General features: G+C 47.4%; 1 protein-coding gene across 1 annotated transcript in view; it reads left to right on the forward strand.

Annotated features, from left to right (window-relative positions):
* trappc9 (trafficking protein particle complex 9) overlaps nucleotides 1–25,323 on the forward strand; it is a 1,005,291-nt gene that overhangs the window by 90,070 nt on the left and 889,898 nt on the right. Inside the window, 1 exon segment of the mRNA XM_038809220.1 lies at nucleotides 11,710–11,926. Coding sequence (XP_038665148.1) covers nucleotides 11,710–11,926 — 217 coding nt within the window.

The raw sequence follows: 25,323 nt of genomic DNA on the forward strand, positions 1-25,323 counted from the left end.
AGGAAATCCGACAACATCCTTTCCTTAGTCAACATGCCTGGCATCTAGATGTTAATCACTCAATCAGATTCACTTGGCAAGACATGGATATGACTTTTCTGTAATAAATACGTGTCCTCAGCTTGAGATTTCTTTTTTTCAACGTATTTTATTCCAAACATATTCAAAAATACAAAAGGGTAAATAACCTGAGGAACGTTCTCCCCAACTCTCAATTTTATGGTCTGTACATGTTTTTCCTCTTTTTCACTGTCCCCCTTTGCGACAAATAATTCCTCTAATATGGTCACGAACAATCCCCACCGTACGTCAAAGCCCTCTGCTGAACCCCTCAATTCAAACTTAATCTTTTCCAACTGGAGGAAGCCAAGCAGATCCCCTAGCCAGGACGCCAGCCCCGGCGTCGTTGTCGACCGCCATTCAAGCAAAGCTCTTCGCCGGGCAACCAGAAAGGCGAAGGCCACGACAAGGGCCTTCCTCCCCTCCATCAGCTCCGGCATTTCCGATACCCCAAAAACCGCAACCATAGGGTCCAGCCTGACCTCTACCCCCACAATCTTTCCTAGTGTCCCAAGCAGTCCCGCCCAGTATCTCTCCAACTTCTCACAACCCCAGAACATATGCACATGGCTTGCTGGTCCTTGCATACTTCTCACACTCGCCTGCCACCCCCTGGAACAACCCACATATCCTCGCCCAAGTCATGTGTACCCTGTGCACCACCTTAAACCTTATCGAACTCATCCTCGCACACTGGGAGGTCGAATTCACCCTGCGCAACGCCTCACTCCACACTCTCCAACCTATCTTCCCCAACCCCTCCTCCCATTTCGCCTTGATCCTCACCACCTGTATATCCCCCTGTTCCCCCAGCCACCCGTATATGTCCCCAATCCTACCCTCCCCTTCCACGTTTGGAAGCAGCAACCGTTCCAATAGGGCATACTTCAGCAGCCTGGGAAACCCTTTCCACACTTCTGTGCAAAGTCCCTCACTTGTAAATACCTAAATTCACTTCCCTTCGGGAGCTCTACCATCTCCCGCAGCTCTTCCAGACTTGCGAACCTCTCCTCCAAATATAAATCCCTCACCCTCATCAACCCCATCTCTCTCCACGTCCTATATATACCATCCATCTCCCTTGGTTTGAACCCGTGGTTCTCACACAACAGTGTTAACACCGACATCATCTCCAACTTAGTGTTTCTTCAGCTGGTCCCACACCTAATCGTGGACTGTGCAACCTGGCTGTCTGTATATCTCCTCTGTGCCAGCGCTAGTGCTGCTGTCACCATGGCTCTCAGGCTGGACCCCCTATAGGACTCCTCCTCAATCCTAACCCATTCCGACCCCTCCTCTTCACACCATCGCCTCACTTTCTCCACATTCGCTGCTTAATAATGGTCAGCAGGTTCGGTAACGCCAACCCCACTTTCTGCGTCTGCCTCTGTAACAGGGCCCTCCTTACCCTTGATACCTTCCCCACTCATGTAAACTCCCAAATTATTGTGTCCAGCTTCTGGAAAAAGGCCTTTGGAATAAAAATAGGGAATGTTTTATATACAGGTAAGAACCTTGGCAGAACATTAGTTTTCACCTCTTGGACCCTTCCCGACAGCGTCAGTTGCATTGTATTCTGCCTCCTAAAATCCTCCTTTATCTCCTCTACCAACTTGTTCCACTTGTGCAATGTCGCCCACTCCCCCATCACCTGGATCCTCAGATACCTAAACCTATCCCTGGCTACCCTAAATGGCAACCCCCCATAATTAGCTCCCCGACCCACCTCATTTACAGGGAACACCTTGCTTCTCCATATCCAACTTATAACCCGAGAAATCCCCGAACCACTCTAATGAGGTCATAATCCTCCCCATACTCTCCAGCGCGTCTGACACATATAACAGCAGGTTATTGTATACAGCGACACCTGGTGCTCTCTACTCTTTCTCCCCCCCCCCCCCCCCCCCCCCCCCAAACCCCTGCCACTCTGCTGACCCCCTGAGGGCCATTGCAAAGGGCTGTATTGCTCCTGCAAACAGCAGCAACGACAGGGGACCCCCTGCCTCGTTCCCCTATGCAACCTGAATCACATGAGCTCTTTTCATTAGTCTGTACACTCGCCACCGGAGCCATGTGCAGCAGACGTACCATGCCACAAACTCCGGCCCAAACCCAAACCTTCCCACGACCTCTAACAAGTACCAGCACTCCACCCGATCAAATGCCATCTCCGTATCCATAGATACCACCACCTCCTAGTGATCACATACAACAGTCGGCGTATATTACTCGAGAGTTGCCTGCCCTTCACAAAGCCCGTTTGATTCTCTGCAACCACCCCGAAAATACATCCTTCCATCCTCTCCGCCATTAACTTTAAAAAAACTATTTTATTGAGGTATTTGAAAATATTTATAACAGTAACATAAACGATGACATCAACATGGTAACAGAAACATTTCCCGTCCCCAGCCCCGGCTTGGAATACTGCATCTGATGACATTTTAATTTTCCCCGAGGAAAGTCGACGGACGCCTGCCACCTCTGGGTGAACCCTAACATTGAGCCTCTTAAGGCGAACTTTATTTTCTCGAGACTGAGAAACCCAGCCATGTCACTAACCCTGGTCTCTACACTCTGGAGCTACGTGTCCCTCCAAATTAACAAGATCCGTCTCCGGGCTACCAGGGAGGCGAAGGCCAAGACGCCGGCCTCTTTCGCCCCCTGAGCTTCTGGATCTTCCGACACTCCAAAGATCGCTACCTCCGGACCTGGCACCACCCATGTTGTTAGTACCGTGGGCATTGCCTCAACAAAATCCTGCCAGAACCCTTTAAGCTTCGGGCATGCTCAAAACATGTGGATATGATTTGCTGGGCTTCCCGCGCACCTCGCATACCTCTACCCCAAAAAACGTGCTCATCCGGGCCACTGTCATGTGTGCCCAGTGGACTACCTTGTATTATTTCAGGCTAAGCCTGGCACATGATGAGGATGTATTAACCCTGCTTATGGCATCCGCCCACAGACCCGCCTCTATCTCTCCTCCTAGCTCACCCTCCCACTTGCCCTTAAGCTGCACCACCGGAGTTTCCTCCGCATCCAAAAGTTCCTGGTAAACATCTGATACTTTCCCCTCTCCCAACCAGGTACTGGAGACCATTCTGTCCTGTATCCCCCATGGCAGCAGCAATAGAAAGGCCGGCACCTGTTTTCTCGAGAAGTCTTGCACCTGCAAATACCTAAACCCATTCCCTGCTGGCAATTCAAATTTATCCTCCAAGGTTTTCGAGCTGGGGAAGCTCCCGTCTATGAATAGATCCCCCACCCTCGTAATTCGCATTACTTCCCCCATCCCCTCCAAAATGTCCAAGAGCAGGTCATCTGCATATAGCGAGACCCAATGCTCCACAGCCCAGGCTCTTAATGCCATCGCCAATGGCTCTCTGGCCAGAGCAAATAGTTACGGGGTGAGGGGGCACCCTTGCCTCATCCCTGGTGCAGTTTAAAATACCTCAGCCGGTTCGTACGCACACTCGCTGCTGGTGCCTGATTGAGCAATGCACCCAGTTATAAAGCCCTCAGCAAACCCAAACCTTCCCAGCGCCTCCGAACAGTAATTCCTCTCCACCCGATCAAAAGCCTTCTCCGCATCCATCGCCATCACCACCACCTCCACCTCCTCTCCTTCTGAGGGCATCATAATAACATTTAGAAGCCTTCGAACATTGGCCTTGAGTTGCCTGCCCTTAACAAATCCCGCCTGGTCTTCCCCCAGGACACAGTCCTCTATCCTTGTGGCCAGTATCTTAGCCAGCAGTTTGGTATCCACATTCAGTAGAGAAATCGACCTGTATTACCTGCATTGTTCCAGATCTTTCTCCTGTTTCAGGATCAACAAAATTGAGGCCTGCAACATTATTTGGGGGAGAACTCCCTTCTCTCTTGCTTTGTTAAATGTCCTCACCAGCAGTGGGCTCAGTATCTCTGAAAACGTCTTATTGAATTCCACCGGGTAGCCGTCGGGCCCCGGGGCCTTGCCCGACTGCATGCCCTCCAGCCCCTTGGTTATTTCTGCAATCTCAATTGGGGCTCCCAGCCCCTCCGCCAGGCGCTCCTCCACCCTCGGGAACCTCAACTGATCCAGAAACCCGTAGATCCACCCAATGAGGCGCGTAGTCCGACACTGCAATTGCCGAGTACTCAGTATCCACCACCTTCGGTATTAGCGCCCTGCTCCGAACAAAAAAAGTCGATGCGAGAGTATAACTTGTGGACATGTGGGAAAAAAAGGAAAACTCCTTCGTCCTCGGCCGTGCAAACCTCCATGGGTCTACTCCCCCCATCTGTTCCATAAAACCCTTCAATTCCTTTGCCACAGCCAGCCTCCTCCCTGTCCTGGATTTTGACCAGTCCACTTCTGGATCAATGACTGTATTGAAGTCCCCTCCCATGATCAGGTTATGTGACTCTAAATCTGGGATCTTACCTCACCTGCCTCATAAATTCCACGTCATCCCAATTTGGAGCATATATGTTCACAAGTACCACTCGTCCCCCCTCCAGCTTCCCACTCACCATTATATACCTACCCCCCTTGTCTGACATGATTCTCCCTGCCTCGAATGCCACTCGTTTGCTGATCAAGGTCTCTCCGCCATTAGCTTAGCCAACTTTCACGTCTGTATTCAACAGTGATATGGGTGTGTATGACCCACAACTCTTAGCGGTCCTTCCCTTTCTTTGGTATCAGCATAATTGTCGCCTGTCTCATTGTCTCTGGCAGTTCCCCCTTCTCCAGTGCCTCGCTAAATGCCGCCAGTAGATGTAGTGCCAGCTCTGCCGCAAAGTCTTTATAAAATTCTGCCGGGTAACTGTCCGGCCCTGGGGCCTTCCCTGATTTCATCCCTCTTATGCTTTCCATCACCTTTCTCAACCTTAAAGGCTCCTCTAGCGCCTGCCCCTTATCCTCATCCAGCAGTGGGAATTCTAGTTCATCGAAAAACCACCACATATCCCTTTCGCCACCCCTGGATCGGCCCTGTAGAATTCCTCACAATACACCCTAAACCCTTCATTTATCCTCCTCGGCTCAGACACTACGTCTCCCTTCCCTGTCTGTACCCTCAGGATTTCTCTGGACGTGGCCTACCTCCGTAGCAGATGGGCAAGCATGCAACTTGACTTCTCTCCATATTCATATTGCACGTCCCCTCGTCCTTCGTACCTGCCCAACTGCACTTCCAATCGAACTGCCCCGTAAGTTCTTTCTCTTCGCCAATCTCTCCACGATGGTGGCCCTCGAATACACCCTGTCCACCTCAACAGTCTCTCCCAATAATCGTTCGTACTCCTCTCTCCTTTTCCTATCGACATGCGCCTTGAACGAGATCATCTCCCCGCGAATCACCGCCTTCAATACCTCCCAGAATGTGGCCGCCGAAACCTCCCCATTTTGGTTCAACTCCATGTAGTCCTTAATCACCGACCTCCTCTTATCGCAGAATCCCCATGTCCGCTAACAGCCCTGAGTCTAGCCTCCATCCTGGCCTCTGTCCTGCCTCGATTTAAGTCGTACCCCCAGACAGTGCGGAGCGTGGTCAGAGATTACATTTCCACGTACTCTGCCTCCACCAACACCTCACTGCTCACCACAAACAAAAGTGCGAGAAGAAGGAGTACTCCCTCTCCTCGGGGTTCCTAAAGCTCCACTGATCCACATACCCATCCTTTCTATAAACCCTCCCAGCTTCTTCACCATCTGCAGCCTTCCCATTGATCTGGGGCTCGACCTGTCCACCCTCAGCTTCAGCACACAATTGAAGCCCCCACCCATATCAAATGATATGTGGCCAGGTCCGAATTGCTCCCGGCAGCCCCCCTCATGAACCCTGCATTGTCCCAAGTCGGTGCAGAAACATTCACCAGCACCACCAGCGTCCCCTCCAACACCTTGCTCACAATCACGTATCTCCCACCCAGGTCCAGCACTTCTTTGGCACTTACAAACCTCCATGGGTCTACTCCCCCCATCTGTTCCATAAAACCCTTCAATTCCTTTGCCACAGCCAGCCTCCTCCCTGTCCTGGATTTTGACTGGTTCACGTCCGGATCAATGACTGTATTGAAGTCCCCTCCCATGATCAGGTTATGTGACTCTAAATCTGGGATCTTACCTGTTGTTTTTACTCAACAGAATGGCCACCCCCCCGTGACTTTGAGTCAAACCCGAGTGAAATACCTGACCTACCCATCCCTTTCTCAGCCTAACCTGATACTTCACCTAGATCTTCTGCAGACAGACCACTCCCATCTTGAAACTTCCCAGGTTTATGCTCTTCAATAACGTCATTGGCCTCCTCTGGGGTTTCAAAATAATACTGCCGGCCTTCAAAGGTCATCCATAGTTTCGCTGGGTACAGAATTGAACAATATCTACACACACATCCAAGCCATATCCCTGTATTTTTTCTCAGTTGTAATATGCAGATCATCTGCAACTGCAGATCAATGATTTTGAAAAATATTTTGTTGAACTCAAAATTCAGTTGTTTGTCCGGGTGAAATAAACGTAAAACTGTCTTTTAAAAAAAGCAATAGCAGTCTCAATGTTTGGCATAAATAGCTCAGTTATTTCCTTTTGAAAAGATGCAACTAGATATCTGAGTTTTAAGTGGACTCGATAGTTGACAAAGATTTAAATATTTAATATTTTGAGAACTTATGGACTGCTGGTAAAAAAGAGGTCTTGTGGTTTAATAGTTAGTGTCCCTGCCTCTGAACCAGAAACTCTGTATTCAAGTCCAGGAGTGGACGAGCGATTGAAGAAGCGTTCATTATGTCATTCAACAGACTGTTAATCAGCACACTAATCTGTCTAACACTTTTACCACTATTCCCCAAACTGAAAGAAGATGTTTATGAAGATACAAATCAGAAAAACCACTGTCAAGGCCAGTATTTATTGCCCACCCTTTTTTTTTTGAAATAATGTTTATTGAAAAAGTTTGAATTTATACAACAATAACGCACCATAGTAAAATACCAAAAATACCAATAATATTAACAATCATAAACATTCGCCCCACCTCCATGAACAACACAGCATTTTAACAACAACGCTAATTAACACAATATAAAGTTACAGAATAGACACTACAATCAGGAACACCCCCCCCCCCCCCCCGGGTTGCTGCTGCTATTGACCAAGATACCTATCTTTGAGCCAGGAAGTCCAGAAAAGGCTGCCATCGTTTATAGAACCCTTGTATTGATCCTCTCAGGGCAAATTTGACCCTTTCCAATTTTATAAATCCTGCCATGTCACTGATCCAGGTCTGCACACTTGGGGGCCTTGCATCCTTCCACTGTAGCAGAATCCTTCGTCGGGCTACTAGGGACGCAAAGGCCAGGACACCGGCCTCTTTCGCCTCCTGCACTCCCGGCTCTACCGCAACTCCAAAAATCGCGAGTCCCCACCCTGGTTTGACCCTGGATCCAACCACCCTCGACACCGTCCCCGCCACCCCCTTCCAGAATTCTTCCAGTGCTGGGCATGCCCAGAACATATGGGCGTGGTTTGCTGGACTCCCCGAACATCTGGTGCACCTGTCCTCACCCCCAAAGAACCTACTCATCCTAGTCCCGGACATGTGGGCCCGGGGCACCACCTTAGATTGGATGAGACTAAGCCTCGCACATGAGGAGGAAGAGTTGACTCTTTCCAAGGCATCCGCCCAAGTCCCGTCCTCTATCTGCTCCCCGAGCTCCTCCTCCCATTTAGCCTTCAGCTCCTCCACTGACGACTCCTCCACCTCCTGCATTACCTTATAGATGTCAGACACCTTCCCCTCTCCGACCCACACCCCCGAAAGCACTCTGTCCATCGTCCCCCGCAAGGGCAGCAGAGGGAATCCCTCTACCTGTCGCCTAGCAAACGCCTTTACCTGCAAGTATCTGAACATGTTCCCTTGGGGAAGGCCAAATTTATCTTCCAGTTCCCCCAGGTCCGCAAACCTCCCGCCAATAAACAGGTCCCTCAATTTGCTGATGCCCGCCCTTTGCCACCCCCTAAATCCCCCATCCTTGTTCCCCGGGATGAACCGATGGTTGCCACCCAGTGGAGCCTCCATCGAGCCCCCTGTTTCCCCCCCGATGCCGTCTCCACTGTCCCCAGATTCTTAGGGTCGCCGCCACCACCGGGCTCGTGGTAAACCTCTTAGGGGAGAGCGGCAACGGCGCCGTTACCATGGCACCCAGGCTCGTACCTCTACATGACGCCATCTCCATTCTTTTCGACGCCCCCCCTCCATCACCCATTTAAGCACCATTGACACATTGGCTGCCCAATAGTACCCCAGAAGGTTGGGCAGTGCCAGCCCGCCTCTATCCCTCCCTCGCTCCAGGAACACCCTCTTCACTCTCGGAGTCCCATGCGCCCACACAAAGCTCAAAATACTATTAGTCACTCTCCTAAAGAAGGCCCTGGGGATAAAGATGGGCAGGCACTGAAAGAGGAACAAGAACCTCGGAAGCACCGTCATTTTGACAGACTGTACCCTCCCCGCCAACGATAATGGCAGCATGTCTCACCTCTTGAACTCCTCCTCCATCTGATCCACAAGTCTGGTGAAATTATGCTTGTGAAGAGTCTCCCTGGCCACCTGCATCCCCAGGTACCTAAAGCTCTCCCCTGCCCGCCTAAGCGGGAGCCTACCAATTCCTTCCTCCTGGTCTCCAGGGTGCACCACAAACACCTCACTCTTGCCTAAATTTAATTTATAACCTGAAAAGGTCCCAAACTCAGCTAGCAACTCCATCACCCCCGGCATCCCTCCCACCGGGTCCGCCACATACAGTAACAGGTCATCGGCATACAACGACACCCTATGTTCCTCCCCACCTCGCACCAAGCCTCTCCACCTCTCTGAATCCCTCAACGCCATCGCCAGCGACTCGATTGCCAGTGCAAACAACAAGGGGGACAGGGGGCAACCCTGCCTGGTAGCTCGGTAAAGCCGGAAGTTCTCCGACCTCCTCCTATTCGTGGCCACGCACGCCATCGGGGCCTCATATAGCAGCCTTGCCCATCTAATGAACCCTTCACCAAATCCAAACCTCCCCAGCACCTCCCATAGGTACCCCCACTCCACTCTATCGAAGGCCTTCTCCGCATCCAGCGCCACCACTATCTCTGCCTCCCCCTCAATCGCCGGCATCATGATGACATTCAACAATCTCCGCACATTCGTGTTCAGCTGCCTTCCCTTCACAAAACCTGTCTGGTCCTCGTGGACAACCCCTGGCACACAGTCCTCTATCCTGGTGGCCAGGATTTTTGCCAGCACCTGAGCATCCACGTTGAGGAGAGATATGGGCCTGTATGAACCACACTGCTGGGGGTCCTTGTCCCTCTTTAAAATTAACGAGATCAGCGCCCGCGACATCGTCGGGGGCAAAGTCCCCCCTTCCCACGCTTCATTGAGTGTTCGCACCAGCAAGGGGCCCACTAGATCCACAAACTTTTTATAAAATTCCACCGGGAACCCATCCGGCCCCGGTGCCTTCCCTGACTGCATCTGTCCGATCCCCTTAACTAGCTCCTCCAGCTCAATCGGCGCACCCTTTATTGCCCACCCTTAATAGTCATTGAGAAGGTGCTGGTCAGCACCTTAAACCACTGCAGCCCATCAGTGCCCATAGGGATGGAGTTGCCGGATTTTACCTTCGCAATAGCGAAGGAGCAGCAATATAGTTCCAAATCAGGATGGTGCGTGACTTGGAGGGGAACTTTATGGTTGTGGAGTTCCCATGCATTGCTGCCCTTGTCCTTCTAGGTGGTAGAGGTCACAAATTTGGGTGGTGCTTGCAAAAGAAGCCTTGGTGATATGCTGCAATCTTCTCGGGCAGTCTCTCAGGATCGAATATGGCTTGCTTCCACTCTTGTTCAGTAGGTTCTGAAATGGCTGATCTATCCAATGTGCAATCTGCAGACTCTATCTCATGTAGGGCAGGTGGGACTTGAAGGGTTGTGTTGAAAGTTGGTGTGCTCCTCTGATGCTTTGACTTTTTCACTGCACGTAGCCAACAAAGTTTCTGTGTTTGTCTCTTCCTGAATGAACTTCCTCCATTTTGGTTGGTCACAGTCCAGGGTCTCCCATGAGGTCCATGAGTATGTTTGACCTCTTCAATGCTTTGAAGGCATCTCAATGTTTCTGCTATCCCCTGGGAGTCTCCTGCTGCAACTGAGTTCCAAGTACAGCAATTGCTTTGGGAGTCTGGTGTCAGACAAATGATCCTGGACCTTAAATACTATTCTTCAGTCAGCTGAAGGCTGAGCTGGCACATTGGAACTAATTTTGTATTTTGTTGTCTGTCTTTGTTGAGAGTCCAATTTTCCAGAACCTTGCCAATGATCTAAATTCATGTTGTGCTGTGGGAGCTGGTTGGAAGAGAATGTTGGTTTTCTGAGCAGAGTATGTCATTTGTATGGCTGACGCAAACTCCCAAAGCAACTGTTTGGAACTTGGTTGCGGCAAGAGATTCCCAGGAGAATAGTCAAAACGCTTTTGGGATGTCCTCGAAGCATAAATAATATACAATCCAATTTTTCAAGACCCAAAGTAATGCTAATATTATTTGGAATAGATTTTTGTACTTTGACTGTATCGGTGGTTGTGTATTAATTAATGTAGATTATCCCTACCACTTCTCCAGTTCCAAAAGCAGCCATTGCACTGAAACAGTAATGTCATTTTTAAATAGGAATGTAATCAATAAATCGGAAAAAGGAACTATTACTGAACGTCATGGTTATACTTCTGTTATTTTTAGTGTAGCTAACATTATGTTCTTAACCTGCAACTGAACGAGAAGTCTAATGAATGTTTATGTCTTGGTTACTTTTGCGCAAGTCAGAATAAGAATTTGTAAACGTAATATTTGCAGTTTGGAGCATTAACTATGGAAATTTGTATTTCTGTGTATCTCAATGCTTTAAAACTGCTGCTAATTTTACAAGTGTAAATAATAAAGCTGCTGCTAATTGTACAAGTTATAGAACATAGAACATTACAGCGCAGTACAGGCTCTTCGGCCCTCGATGTTGCGCCGACCATGAAGTTATAAAGTTTTATGTTCTTCAAAATAAAAGGCATGTACACTTAGGATATAAGTGGGGCGATGCTTTGTTGAAGGGGCATAACTTATCAAGGTTTACCATGCCTAAATGTTGCAAAAAGGCCATTTATAGAAATCAAACTGATGTTGGATTATCTTGTTTGATCCGTGGAGGTAATGTTAAAATTGCACAGTGCTTTGGTCTTGCCATGCCCACATAAATGTGATCGAAGGATTTTGTCTTTTTTGTGAGAATGGCACAGTTGACTGGCTGATTTAATGTTTAAAGTTGTACGTGGATGGGACTGGATTGATAGAACCAGATGGTTTCTCTTAGTTGAAGGATTGGGATTGTGGGACCACTGATACAAGATTCATTGAAAGATGTTTAGAACATAGAAACAAAATATATTTACCGCCTGCCTAAAAATCTCTGATTCTGGATGCAATTTATAATTACTATACCATCGGGTGCAATGTTTACAAAACTTAATAAAGTTATCTATTTATATGCTCATACTGAATAATACACTTTTCATGTGTTCAGTATTTTATTTCTCCTACAATACTTTTTGTGTCTTTTTGCAGCTTTCTGAAGAGGAGAAGATTCAACGATACAGTATTCTTTCTGAGCTGTATGACCTGATAGGTTTTCATCGTAAAGCTGCCTTCTTCAAACGTGTAGCTGCAATGCAATGTGTGACGCCTTCAATTGCTGACCCTGGATGGAGAGCTTGCTATAAGCTGTTGTTAGAAACACTACCTGGATATAGCTTGTCATTGGATCCCCAAGACTTCAGCAAAGGTCAAATTTGTTTTTCAATTTGAGCAAAGTTTTGGCAAAGTACAGCCTATGTTTCCAAACTCGCCAGATCATCGTGATTAAGAGCAGGAATAGGCCACGAAGCCCATTGAACCTGCTCCACCATTTGATGAGATCATGACTGATCTTATTGTGGCCTTAACTCCGCTTTCCTGTCTGTTCCACATAAACCCTTGACTTCCTTACCGATCAAAATACTGTCTAACTCAGCCTTGAATATATTCAATGAACCAACCTCTGCTACTCCATGGGATAGAGAATTCCAAAGATTAACAACTCAGAGAAGAGCTACCTGCTCATCTCTGCTTTAAATGAGAGATCCTTTATTTTTAAACTGTTCTGAGATCTAGATTCCCCCATGTGAGGAATCATCCTCTTCGCATTGGCTGTCAAGCCCCCTCAGAATCTTGAATGTTTCAACAAGATCACCTCCTGTGAGTCTTGGCTCAACCTTTCCTAATAAGACAACCCCTTGATCCCATGAATCAGCTTGTGAACCTTCTCTGAACTACTTTCAATGCAACTAAACCTTTCCTTTAAGTAAGATCAAAACTGAGCACAGTACTCCAGATGTTGTCTCACCAACGTCCTGAATGGTTGCAGCAAGACTTTTCTACTCTATCTCCTTGCAATAAAAGCCAGCATGCCATTTGTCTTTCTCATCACTCGCTACACCTGCATGCCAACTATTTGTGATTCATGTATAAGGACACCTAGATCAACCTCTTGTGCAGCATTTTGCAGTCTCTCCTTTTTATATAACAATCTGCTTTACTGGCAAAGTGGACAAGCTCACGTTTTCCTACATTATCCTCCATCTGCCAAATATTTGCCCATTCACTTAACCGATCACTTTGCAGACACTCTGTATTGTCCTCACAACTGACTTTCTTCCCATCCCTATCATCGGATTTTGTGACAATACAGTTGGTTCGTTCACCCAGATCATTAATATAGATCATGAATTGTTTCGGTCCCAGCACTGATCTTTATGATACTCCACTAGCTTAAGTTTGCCAACCTGAAAATTACCCATTTATCCCTACTGTGTTTCTTGTTAGTTAGCCAATCCTCTGTCAATGCTAATTTATCACCCTCTTAACAATGAGCTGTCATCATGTGCAGTAACCTTTTATGTGGCACCTTATCGAATGCTCTTTTAAAATTCAAATGCACAATTCAAAGAAGCAATGTCTTCTCTTCTCATCTCTATCTTAAATGGGTGACCCCTAATTTTTAGCAGTGACCCCGAGTTCTAGATTCCCCCAGAGGAGGAGAGAACTCACCTTGACATCGACCTTGTCAAGACCCCCCAGGATCTTGTATATTTCAATGAAGTCGCCCTTGACTCTTCAAAGTAAATCTTCTCTAACTGCTTCTCTTGCACTTACACCCTGCCTTAAATAAGGCAACCAATATTGTACACACAACTCCTAGATGTGGTCTCACTAATATACCTGGAGAACTGAAGCATAACCTTCCTATTTTTGTAATCAATTACCCTTGCAAAAAATAAAAACATTCTATTAGTTTTCCTAATTACTTGCCATACCTGCAGACTAGCCTTTTGTGATTCGTGCAAGAGGACACCAATGTCCCTCTGAATGTCAGAGGTTTGCAATTTCTCATCATTTCCATAATCTGCTTTTTAAAATTCTTTCAGCAAATGGACAATTTTGTATTTGCCCACATTATACTCCATTTGCTAGATCTTTGCTCACTCACTTAACCTATCTGTTCTGGCCTGATCACAAGTATCTTTCCTATCTATCTTTATCATCAGCAAATTTAGCAACAGTACCTTTGATTCCTTCATCCAAATCATTTTATATATTTTAACATTTTTCCAGTTAAGAGGCAATTTAGTGTGGCCAATGCTCCACCTACACATCTTTGGGTTGTGGTGGTGAGACCCAGTCAGATACTGGGAGAACGGGCAAATGGAGAGTGACCTGGGGTTGGGATTGAATCTGGGTCCTTGGTGCCGTGAGGCAGCAGTGCTAACCATTGTGCCGCCTGTCATTTATATAAATGGTAAAAATTTGAGGGCCTGTGCTGGTCCCTGTGACACACTACTAGTTACATCCTGTCAACATCCTATCTGCCCTCTGTCTCTTGTTAGCTGGCCAATCTTCTATCCATTCAAATATGTTGCCCCCCTACACCATGACTTTGATTTTCTGCGATAACCTTTAATTTCCAGAAGGCATTTGATAAAGTGCCATGTCGCTTCCCCTTTATCCACAGTACATGTATGGCAGAGCCTCACCGTCTACATCCTACCCCAGGCAGAAATGAAGAAGGCACTGGACGAACTGTAAACAGTTATAAACAACTACGAAACAGAATACCCGGAAGCCTTGTTCATTGTGGCCGGGGGCTGCAACAAGGCCAAGCTCAAGAGTGTACTGCCAAAATTCCACCAGCACATCTCCTGTTCCACCAGGGCCGACAACACTCTTGACCACTGCTACTCAAAAAGCAAGGGTGCCTACTGTTCCATCCCTTGACCGCACTTTGGGAAATCAGACCATAAGACGGTGCTCCTTCTCCCGGCATACAAGCAGAAACTCAAACGGGAGAATCCAGCTAAGAAGGTCGTGCAATGCTGGTCCGAGGAAACAGAAGAGCTCCTACGTGACGGCTTAGAGACAGTGGACTGGTCCATATTTAAGAAGTCAATGACCAACTTAAATGAGTATGCCACCACTGTCACGGATTTCATCAGCAAATGTGTGGATGACAGCGTGCCAAAGAAAGCAGTACGTATGTTCCCTAACCAGAAACCATGGCTCAATTGCGAGATTGACTCACTGCTGAAGGACAGGTCTGAGGCGCTCCAAACAGGCGACCCAAACCTATACAAGAAATCCAGAAACGACCTCCGCAAAGCCATCCGAGATGCCAAGAGATAATATCAGACCAAGCTAGAGTCACAGACTAGCGTTACAGACTCTTGGTGGTTGTAGCAAGGTATAAACAACATAACGGGCTCCAAAGCGAAGCTGAGCAGTATCTCCAGCAGCAGCGCACCCCTCCCCGATGAACTCAATCCATTCTATGCTTGGTTCGAGCAGGAAACCAACGATCCGCTGTTGAGTGCCCCAGCAGCCGATAAGACACCCACACCCACCATCACAGCTTCCGAAGTCAGATCGGTCTTCCTGAAAGTGAACCCTCGGAAGGCGACGGGTCCAGACGGTATCCCTGGTCGTGCACTCGGAGCCTGCGCAGACCAGCTGGCAGAGGTGTTCGCAGACATCTTTAATATAGAACAGACAGTGAGAAGGATGCCATACGGCCCATCGAGTCTGCACCGACCAACATAAGCCCTCACTTCCACCCTATCCCCGTAACCCAATAACCCCTCCTAACCTTTTTGGTCACTAAGGGCAATTTATCATGGCCAATCCACCTAACCTGCATGTCTTTGGACTGTGGGAGGAAACCGGAGCACCCGGAGGAGACCCACGCAGACACGGGGAGAGCGTGCAGACTCCGCACAGACAGTGACCTAGCGGGGAATCGAACATGGGACCCTGGCGCTGTGAATCCACAGTGCTATCCACTTGTGCTACCGTGCTGCCCACTGACTCTACTCCGCTCCGAGGTCCCCACCTGCTTCAAGAAGACCACCATCATACCGGTGCCAAAGAAGGACCATGCAACGTGCCTCCATGACTATCATCCAGTGGTCCTGACTTCAATCGTAATGAAGTGCTTCAAGAGGTTGGTCATGAAACGCATCACCTTCATACTCCCAGAACAGCTTGATCCACTGCAATTTGCATACCGCCGCAACTGGTCCCAGCAGACTCTATTTCCATGGCTCTACACTCCTCCCGAGAGAATCTTGACAACAGTAAGGACTCCAACATCAGACTCCTATTTATTGACTACAGCTCCGCCTTCAACACCATAATCCCAGCCAAACTCATATTAAAGAACCAAAACTTAGGACTTGGCTCCTCACTCTGCGACTTTCTGACCCACAGACCACAACCAGTAAGAATAAACAACAACACCTCCTCCACAATAGTCCTCAATACTGGGGCCCCGCAAGGATGCATACTTATCCCCCTACTATACTCCCTGTATACACACACGACTGTGTGACAAAATTTGGTTCCAGTTCCATCTACAAGTTTGCTGACGATACGACCATAGTGGGCCAGATCTCGAATAATGACGAGTCCGAATACAGGAGGGAGATAGAGAACCGAGTGGAGTGGTGCAGCGACATCAATCTATCCCTCAATGCTATCAAAATTAAAGAGCTGGTCATTGTCTTCAAGAAGCAAAGTACTGAACACACTCCTGTCAGCATCAACAGGGTCGAGGTGGAGATGGTCAGCAGCTACAAATTCCGAGGGGTACACATCTCCAAAAATGTGTCCTGGTCCACCCATGTCGAGGCTACCACCAGGAAACTTAGGAAATTCGGCATGTCCACATTAACTCTTACAAACTTTTACAGATGCACCATAGAAAGCATCCTATCGGGCTGCATCACAGCCTGGTATGGCAACTGCTCGGCCCAGGACCGCAAGTTACTTCAGAGAGTCGTGAACACAGCCAAGTCCATCACATGAACCTGCCTCCCATCCATTGACTCCATTTACACCTTCCACTGCCTGGGGAAAGTGGGCAGCATAATCAAAGACCCCTCCCACTTGGCTTACTCACTCTTCCAACTTTTTCCATGGGGCAGGAGATACAAAAGTCTGAGAACACGCACGAACAGTCTCAAAAACAGCTTCTTCCCCGCTGTTATCAGACTCCTAAACGACCCTCTTATGGACTGACCTGATTAACACTGCACCCCTGTATGCTTCACCCGATGCTGGTGTTTATGTAGTTACATTGTGTGCCTTGTGTTGCCCTATTATGCATTTTCTTTTATTTTATTTTCATGTACTTAATGATCTGTTGAGCTGCTCGCTGAAAAATACTTTTCACTGTACCTCGGTACACGTGACTATAAACAAAATCCAAATCCAAATGCGACTCCTTCAAAGGACTCCAATAAATTGGTGAAATGTGATTTTCCTTTCAAAAAACCATGTTAACTCTGCCTGATTGGTGGGCACTAAGGTGGCGCAGTGGTTAGCACTGCTGCCTCTGGCGTTGAGGTCCCAGGTTCGATCACGGCTCTGGGTCATTGTCCATGTAGAGTTTGCACGTCCTCCCTGTGTTTGCGTGGGTTTCGCCTCCACAACCCAAAGATGTGCAGGGTAGGTGGATTGGTCAGGCTAAATTGTCCCTTAATTGGAAAAAATGAATTGGGTAATCTAAATTTAGAAAAAAAGACTGCCTGATTGGCTTGAATTTTTCTAAGTGCTGTGCCATAACATCTTTAATAATAACTTCCAACATTTTCCCTATGACAGATGATGTAGTTTCCTGGTTTCTGTCTTTCTTTCTCTCTTTGAATATTGCTATTTTATGATCTAATGCCACCTTCCCCAAATCTATGGAATTTTGGAAAACTAAAACCAACACATCAACTATCTCACTCGACACTTCTTTTAAGACCCTAGGGTGACATCCGTAAGGACCCGGGGATTTGTCAGCTGCAGCTCCAACAGTTTGCTAAGTACCACTGGCCTGGTGATTGGCAAGTTCCTGAGTTTCTCTTTCCCTTCCAGGTTCTGATTGACTGCTATTTCTGGGATGTTATTTGTATCCTCTAAAGTGAAAACTGATGCAAAATACCTGTTGAGTTAGTCTGCCATATCCTGATTTTCCATTATTAATTTCCCAGACTCACTTTCTGTAGGACTAATGCTCACCTTGTTAACTTTTTTTCTTTTTTAAATATTCCAAATTTACACCCACCAACAACAAACAATAAGCAGCAACGAATATAATGTCAATCCCCATATCAACACCAACGATCCCATCCTCCCACCAACCCCCAAACAACTGCCCGCATGTTAACATAAACAAATAATAAAAAGGAATCCGGAATCGCCCAAAGTCACCAAAATGCATTCAGTAGTTCCCCCCGCCCCTCCCCGCCAAAACGAATGTTCGATGTTATTCAATTCTTGAAAGTGCATAATGAATAACGCCCATGAATTGTAGAACCCTTCGATCCTTCCCCTCAGTTCAAACTTAACCTTCTCAAGAGTCAAGAATTGCAACAGGTTCCTCCGCCACGCCAGGGCACAGGGGGCTGGTTTGGCACAGTGGGCGAAACAGCTGGCTTCTAATGCAGAACAAGGCATACTGGCCTGCCCGAACAGCTGTATCAGCACCAACCTTGCGCACGAGGTGGCGGCGTTCACTCTCCAGAGCACCTCACACCAGAACCCTTCCTCCATACCCTCTCCCAAGTCTTCCTCCCACTTTTCTTTGATTCCTTCCAGTGGTGACTTATCCTCTTCCAAAATAGCCCCATAAACTGCCGACACTACCCCTTTCTCCAGTCCCACTGTCGTCAGCACCTCCTCCAGCAATGTGGAGGCCGACTCCACCAGGAAGCTCTGTATCTCCTTCCTGGCAAAATCTCGAACTGCATGTATCTAAACGTTTCCCCCTGCTCCAGCCCATAATTCGCTTCCAGCTCCTTCAATCCTGCAAACCGACCCCTAAGAAACAAATCTTTCAGTGTCTTAATCCCTTTCTCCTCCCATTTCCGAAAATTTCCATCCCACTTCCCTGGCTCAAATCTGTGGTTTCCCCCGAACGGCATTTCCCTTGACCCTGCCCCCAATCCGAAGTGTTGGCGAAACTGCCTCCAAACTCTCAATAAAGCTATTGTTACAGGACTCCCTGAGTATATCCACTCAGGAGCGGGAGCGCCATCGGGAGCGGCGCTGTTGCTAGTGCCTTCAATCCCGACCCCTCACGCTAACTCTCCTCCATTTTGATCCACTGGGAATCAACCCGTCTGACGCAGCTCCACACCTTCTCCAAGTTTTCCGCCCAGTAATAATGCATCAGGTTTGGAAGACACAAACCCTCTGCCTGCCTTCCCCTCTGTAGCAGCACCTTTCTAGCTCTGGCCACCTTCCCTCCCCATATGAACAAGGTAATCATTCCTTCAGTCCCTCTAAAAAATGCCGTTGGCAGGAAAATCGGCAGGCATTGGAGAATAAACAGAAATCACGGCAACACGTTCATTTCAACCGCCTGTACCCGACCCGCCAGTGACAGAGGGAGACCATCCCACTTTCAGCTTTCAGTCTCCCCACCAAACTAGAAATGTTGTACCGATGGAGCCCCACCCCCCAATCCTGAGCAACCAGCACCCCCAGGTATCTAAAATTACTCCCTGCCCTCCGGAATGGCAGCCCTCCCACCCCTGCCCCCACTTCCAGCCGAGACACCGCAAAATAATCTCTCTTGCCTTGATTTAGTTTGTACCCTGAGAAAGACCCAAACACACAAAGCAGCTCCAATATTTCCCCTATTGACACACTACGTTCCGGCACATATAACAAGTCATCGGCATGTAAGGACACCCTATGCTCTTATTTCCCCCCCCCCCACCCCCACACTATCCCTTTCCATACCCCCGAACTTCTTAATGTGATGGCCAACAGCTCAATCGTGAGTGCATACAGCAGGGAAGGGGGGGGGGGGGGGGGGTACAAAGGACATACCTGCATAGTCCCACGGTGGAGAGAAAAGTATCTCGAGCTGATGTTATTTGTGCGGACACTCGCTCTCGGCTCCATGTACAGTAGCTTTACCCAGCGCACAAATTGTGGAGCAATCCCAAACCGCTCCAGAACTGCCATCAAGTACCCCCATTCTAGCCAGTCAAATGCTTTCTTGGCATCCAATGCCACAACCACCTCTATTTCCTTACCTTCCGCCGGTGCCATAACAACATTCAATATCCTCCTAACGTTCAAAAAGAGCTGCCTCCCTCTCACAAACCCCGTCTGATCTACACCTGTCACCTTCGGGAGGCACTCCTCCTGCCTACCTGCTAGTTCCTTCGCCAATACTTTTGCGTCGACGTTTAAAAGTGATATGGGCCCATATGACCCACATACCATCAGATCCTTATCTGTTTTAAGCAACATGGAAATTGATGCCTGCCCCAAAGTTTGTGGTAAAACCCCCTTCCCTATCGCCTATTCAAACATCCCCACCATCAGAGGTGCCAGCTTATCCTTGAATTTTTTATAATATTCCACCGGAAACCCATCCGGTCCTGCCATCTTCCCCGACTGCATCCTCCCAATCGCATCTTTTATCTCCTGCTCCACTATCACTCCTTCTAATATAGCCCTGTCTCCCTCCCCTGACCTCAGATACTCTAGCCCGTGTAGAGATTCCTGCATCTCCCGGTCTCCACCAGGTGGCTCTGACCAGTACAAACTCTCATAGAATTCCTCAAAGACCTTATTAATCTGATCCGGATCCACCACCAACCTCACTACCCTGGCCCGCACCTGAACAATTTCCCTTGCCGCTGCCTCCCTCCGAAGCTGACCCGCTAACCTGGAGCTTTCTCTTCATGCTCGTAAACTGCACCCCTTACTCATCTCAGTTGGCACACCGCATTCCTGCAGATAGTCGGTCAAAGCTCACCTGTAGTTCCTTCCTCTTTTCCAACTTTGCTGGGGTCCCATCTTCTGCATCACTCCTATCTATTACCCTCTCCCGCTCCAACGTCTCCTCTTTGTCTACCCTAGCCGTAAACGAGATCACCTCGCCCTTCACCATCGCCTTTAGAGCCTCCCTGACAAATGCCTTCGACACCTCACCCGGACGGTTGAAACCTACATATTCCTCAATTACTTTTTCAATTTTGTCACAGAACCCTTGCTCCCCCAACAGTCCCACATCTAATTTCCATACCGGCCCCTGTACTACCCCCTTCTCCAGTACCATATCCACCCAATGCGGAGCGTGATCTGATATTACAATTGCCAAGTACTCCGACCCCTTAACCCCAGCCAGCAAAGTCTTCCCCACCACAAAAAAGTTGAACCGCAAGTATATCTTATGGACCGCCGAGAAAAATGAGTACTCCCGCTCCCTCGGGTGCAGAAACCTCCAAGGGTTCACTCCTCCCATTTCCACCATTAGCCCAGCGAGCGCAGCCGTGACCTGTCCAACCTTGGCTCCTGCACCAAGTTCCAGTCTCCCCCCACTATCAGTTGGTATCCAAGTCGGGGATGGCCCCAAACACCTTCGCGAATCCCACATCGTCCCAATTGGGACCATATACACCGACCAGCGCCACTAACCTCCTCCTCCAGTGCCCTTGTCACAATCACTTATCTACCCCCCCTGATCTTCAACCACATTCTCCATTTGGAACCGTACTCTTGCTGACCATTATCACGACCCCTCGAGCCCTTCGGTCAAATCCAGAGTGAAATACCTGACTAACCCAGCCCTTTTTAAGTTTCACCTGGTCCTTCACCCTCAAGTGAGTCTCCTGCAGCATTGTTACATCGACTGTCAAACTTTGAAGATGTGCAAGCACACTTGACCTCTTGATTGGACATCTTAACCCCCTCACGTTCCACATCACTATCCTAACTGGGGGTCTCTCACCCCACCCCTTCTTATCCACCATCATCATATCACCGGGCCCTGCCCCATGAGCCTTACCCGCCCCTATCCATTATTGACATTGAACCCGTTCCCTCCCTCCTCCCAGAATCCCCCCTGCACTTCCTCTCGAAAAAGCGTCCCCCAGTATCGATTTCAACCCCCCCCCCCCCCCCCCCCCCCCCCCCCTTTGCTCGCCTCGTAGGCCCATCGAAACCTGCTAACCAAGCTCCAATGTCCGCAGTCCTCTTCCATCACCTCACCTCTGTTCACTGGCCAACTCAAGCTAGCTAGCGCGGGTAGCCCCACCCCCCCCATCACCCCCCAAGGCATACCGTTCCCTCCCACCCAGTCCCAGAAGAAAAAAAAATCCAAACAAGAACAACAATCCAACCCATACAGTTTACTAAAAGAAGATATAACTGTCGCAACAAAGAATGCCAATCAACCCAAACAAAAACTTAAACTCTATAACAATGTGAAATCAAGTAAATTACAATACAGGTCAATGAAAAGAAAGTTATAGCATTTGTATATTTTCCAGCACTCCAATCACAGTCCACAGTCTCTCTTCCAGCTCCGCTCCTCACGTCTGTCCCAAGCCTTCTGCCTTCACGAACGCCTCAGCCGCCTCCACTGTTTCGAAATATCAAATCGCACCACCCCTCCCTTGTTGTACAGTGTCGCCTTTACTCAGCCGAACGCCGCTGGTTTCTTGGTCAACTCCACCGTCAAGTCCTGGTAATTCCGAACTCTAGCACCATCTCACGCACATCGTGCTTCTGCTTCGCCCAGTTAACACCTTCTCCTTCATGTGGTATTTATAGAAGCAGATAATTACTGCTCTTGGCAGCTCATTTACTTTGGGCTTCGGCCTTGACGACTGGTGAGCTCGGTTCAGCTCATACTGGGAGGGATTCTCACTCTTCCCGCATCAACTCCGCCATCATCTTAGCAAAGTACTTTGTTGGCTTTGAGCCCTCTGTTCCTTCGGGCAAGCCCACAATTCTCAGATTGTGCCGCCTCGAGTCCTCAAGCATTGCTCGGAGTCCTCTGTTGACCTCCACCACCCTCAGCAGCTCGTCCCCCATCGAGGAGAGCTGGTCACTGTGCTGCGACACGGTCTCCTCCACTTCCATCATCTTCTCGCTTGGCTCTCTCACCTCGGCCGATGCCTTTGCCACAGCTACCCTCACCAGGGCGATTGCCTCCTCCACCAATTACTTCAGTGCGACCGGCATCTCCTTCCTCAACGCCTCGATGTGCCTCGCAAACTGCTTTTCCAGCTCCACAGCCATCGCCTCCGTCATCTTTTCTACCGTAAGCAGTGCGGCCCCACCATGGTGTCCGCCATCCGCCATCTTGTCAGCGCTTTTGCTGGTCCTCTCATTCGACAGCGAACCTACGTTTCCTCCCTTCTCAGCTGTTTTTTTTGCATCCTTTAATGATGTATTATTTTTTTCAACCTTTAAAAAAAATAAATAAAAAAAATAACTTCCCCTGGGATCGGACTTCAGTTCGGCTTCGCCCCCGCTGCTCCAAATACTGCGCGCCCTGGGCCCGACGCCTCCGCTCCAGCCGCCCGACACTCGTGCGGGGTTCCTCACCGGTTCTCAAGCCGACCTGGCTTGGCGCCTGGGATGGCCCCAAAGGCTGACAAAAATCAGGGGTTAGCAAAAAAATGGGAAACCCCTAAAAGCGCCATAAACATTGGACACTGGCGGGAGCGCGTCTCAATGCGGCCGACGTGCTCGCGAAAGCCACCGGAAGTCATCTACAGTGGCGGACTGGGTCTAAAAATATTGGTTGCTAGGAGACAAAAGGGGCCCACCCACAACTACATTTAATTTTCATAACGAATAAATAAATTTAAAAAAAAAATACATATTGGAAAAAAGGATACAATTAAAATTTTTGTGGAAAAAATGTGTATTTCTTAGTAATTACAGTGTACATGTACTGTACATATTACTGGCGGTAGATACCAAATGTAAATACAGAATGTTATAATTGAATTTTTTATTTATTTTTTAAACTTTTACGTAATTGGTTGATATTTTTAAATAGTTTACTGCACAATTTGCACAAAAACAGATAGTTCAAAAGCACAATAGAGCATGGCATGCAGTCCGCTATATTAAGAGCAATCGTTTGTGTTCGCTAGATGTTTGTGCGAATCTGCCAATAATTGCTTCTGCATCCAATTCATCTAACAATTCCTTTTCAATGGATAGCAACATGTATGATTCCAAATTCTCCTCAGACAGCGAATTTCTTAACCTTGTCTTTATGATCTTTAGCTTTGAAAATGTCCTCTCACATTGGACTTGAGTAACTGATAGTGTGCAGATGACTTTATAAAGTTCATAAAGGTTATCATATGCCTTGCCATGAAGTCTGTTGGATGCCAGAATTTTTAGTACACACGATGGGCAAGTGCTGCAAATTTTACAATTGTTGCAACTGGAATCCATATTCTCACCATCATTAAGCAATAGCTTTAATACATCAAAGTTTGAAGCAAAAGAAAACAATTCCAATATTACTTGATCTTTGCTGATTTGTGGAAACAGCTTAATAATACCTTCCAATGCTTCATCTTCAAGGCCCTCCTCTGCAATAGTTTTAAACTTTGCTGGGTCCAAGCAGGACAAATATTTATACAACTGTTTGTATTGTACAAGGCGTGATTGTAATGCAATCCATTATTAGGTTAAACACATTTACTCGAAAATCAGCTAGAGAATCTGAGGAATTTCTTTCATCATCAATAAGCTCATCTGCCATTCTTTTCTTCTTCCTCTGCCTCTTAACTGGCAATGCTGTTTCCAACGCATCAATTTCCAATGTTTGATTTTCATCCATATTCATCTGTGAAATCCTGTCATTACATTTATTTACAAATTCCAAAGCCTTGCTGTGAACGTTATCAAATGTTCTGGTCTGTTCCTTCAACTTTGTTGTAGCTGAATCTTCCAAACTCCATGCAGTAAACATATCTAACTAAACCACTTGTCTGTAGATAACTTGATAACGGGGTTGTAGTTTCAAATATATACAAGTAAGTAAATGCTGTCAATATGGTTTCAAACTTTAGAAGACTTTGAAGTAAAACAATTGCTTCATGTTTTGTTTTTGCATCAAACTTTTCTGAATCTTGTATCATTGATAAGCATGCCAATAGATTTACGAAAGTACTGGCAGCGGCATCATCAAAACGTCCAAATATAGTTGTTGCTGCATTGGATTTTCCTGACCATCTGGTCTCACCAATTAGCTTTAATCGTTTCATTTTTTCTTGTCCTAGATGTTTTTGAACAACTTCTATCCATACAGCCATTCTCTTGTATGATGCTTTCACAAAAGTTGTTATATTCTGGAGCAAATTGAAAAAAGAAACTGCAGGCACACAACATTTTGTTGTTTCAGTTATCACCAAATTCAAGACATGGGCATAGCACCATATATGAACATGTTGATCAGCCACATCAGCAATTTTACTTTGTAAACCATTATACTGGCCATGGTAGCTTGCAGCGCCATCTGTGCTATCAGATAAACATTTTTGGGGATCAATTTTAAGATGCTGTAATGTTTCAATTAATAGATCAAAAAGTCCCTGTCCTGTACCATCATTACTTGGCACAACTGAAAGTAGTCGCTCACAGATAATACCTTTAAGCACACACCGAATAATAATGCTAAACTGATTGATGGATGAATTATCTTGTGTTAAATCAACCTGAATAGAATAATATTTTGCTTGAGAAACTTCATGACTAATTCTTTCTAGTATCATATTCTTCATAATTTTGATTAACCTGTTTATAGTTGTTTTACTCAGGTATGTAACAAGT

Source organism: Scyliorhinus canicula, chromosome 10, assembly GCF_902713615.1.
Source record: "Scyliorhinus canicula chromosome 10, sScyCan1.1, whole genome shotgun sequence".
NCBI lineage: Eukaryota > Metazoa > Chordata > Chondrichthyes > Carcharhiniformes > Scyliorhinidae > Scyliorhinus > Scyliorhinus canicula.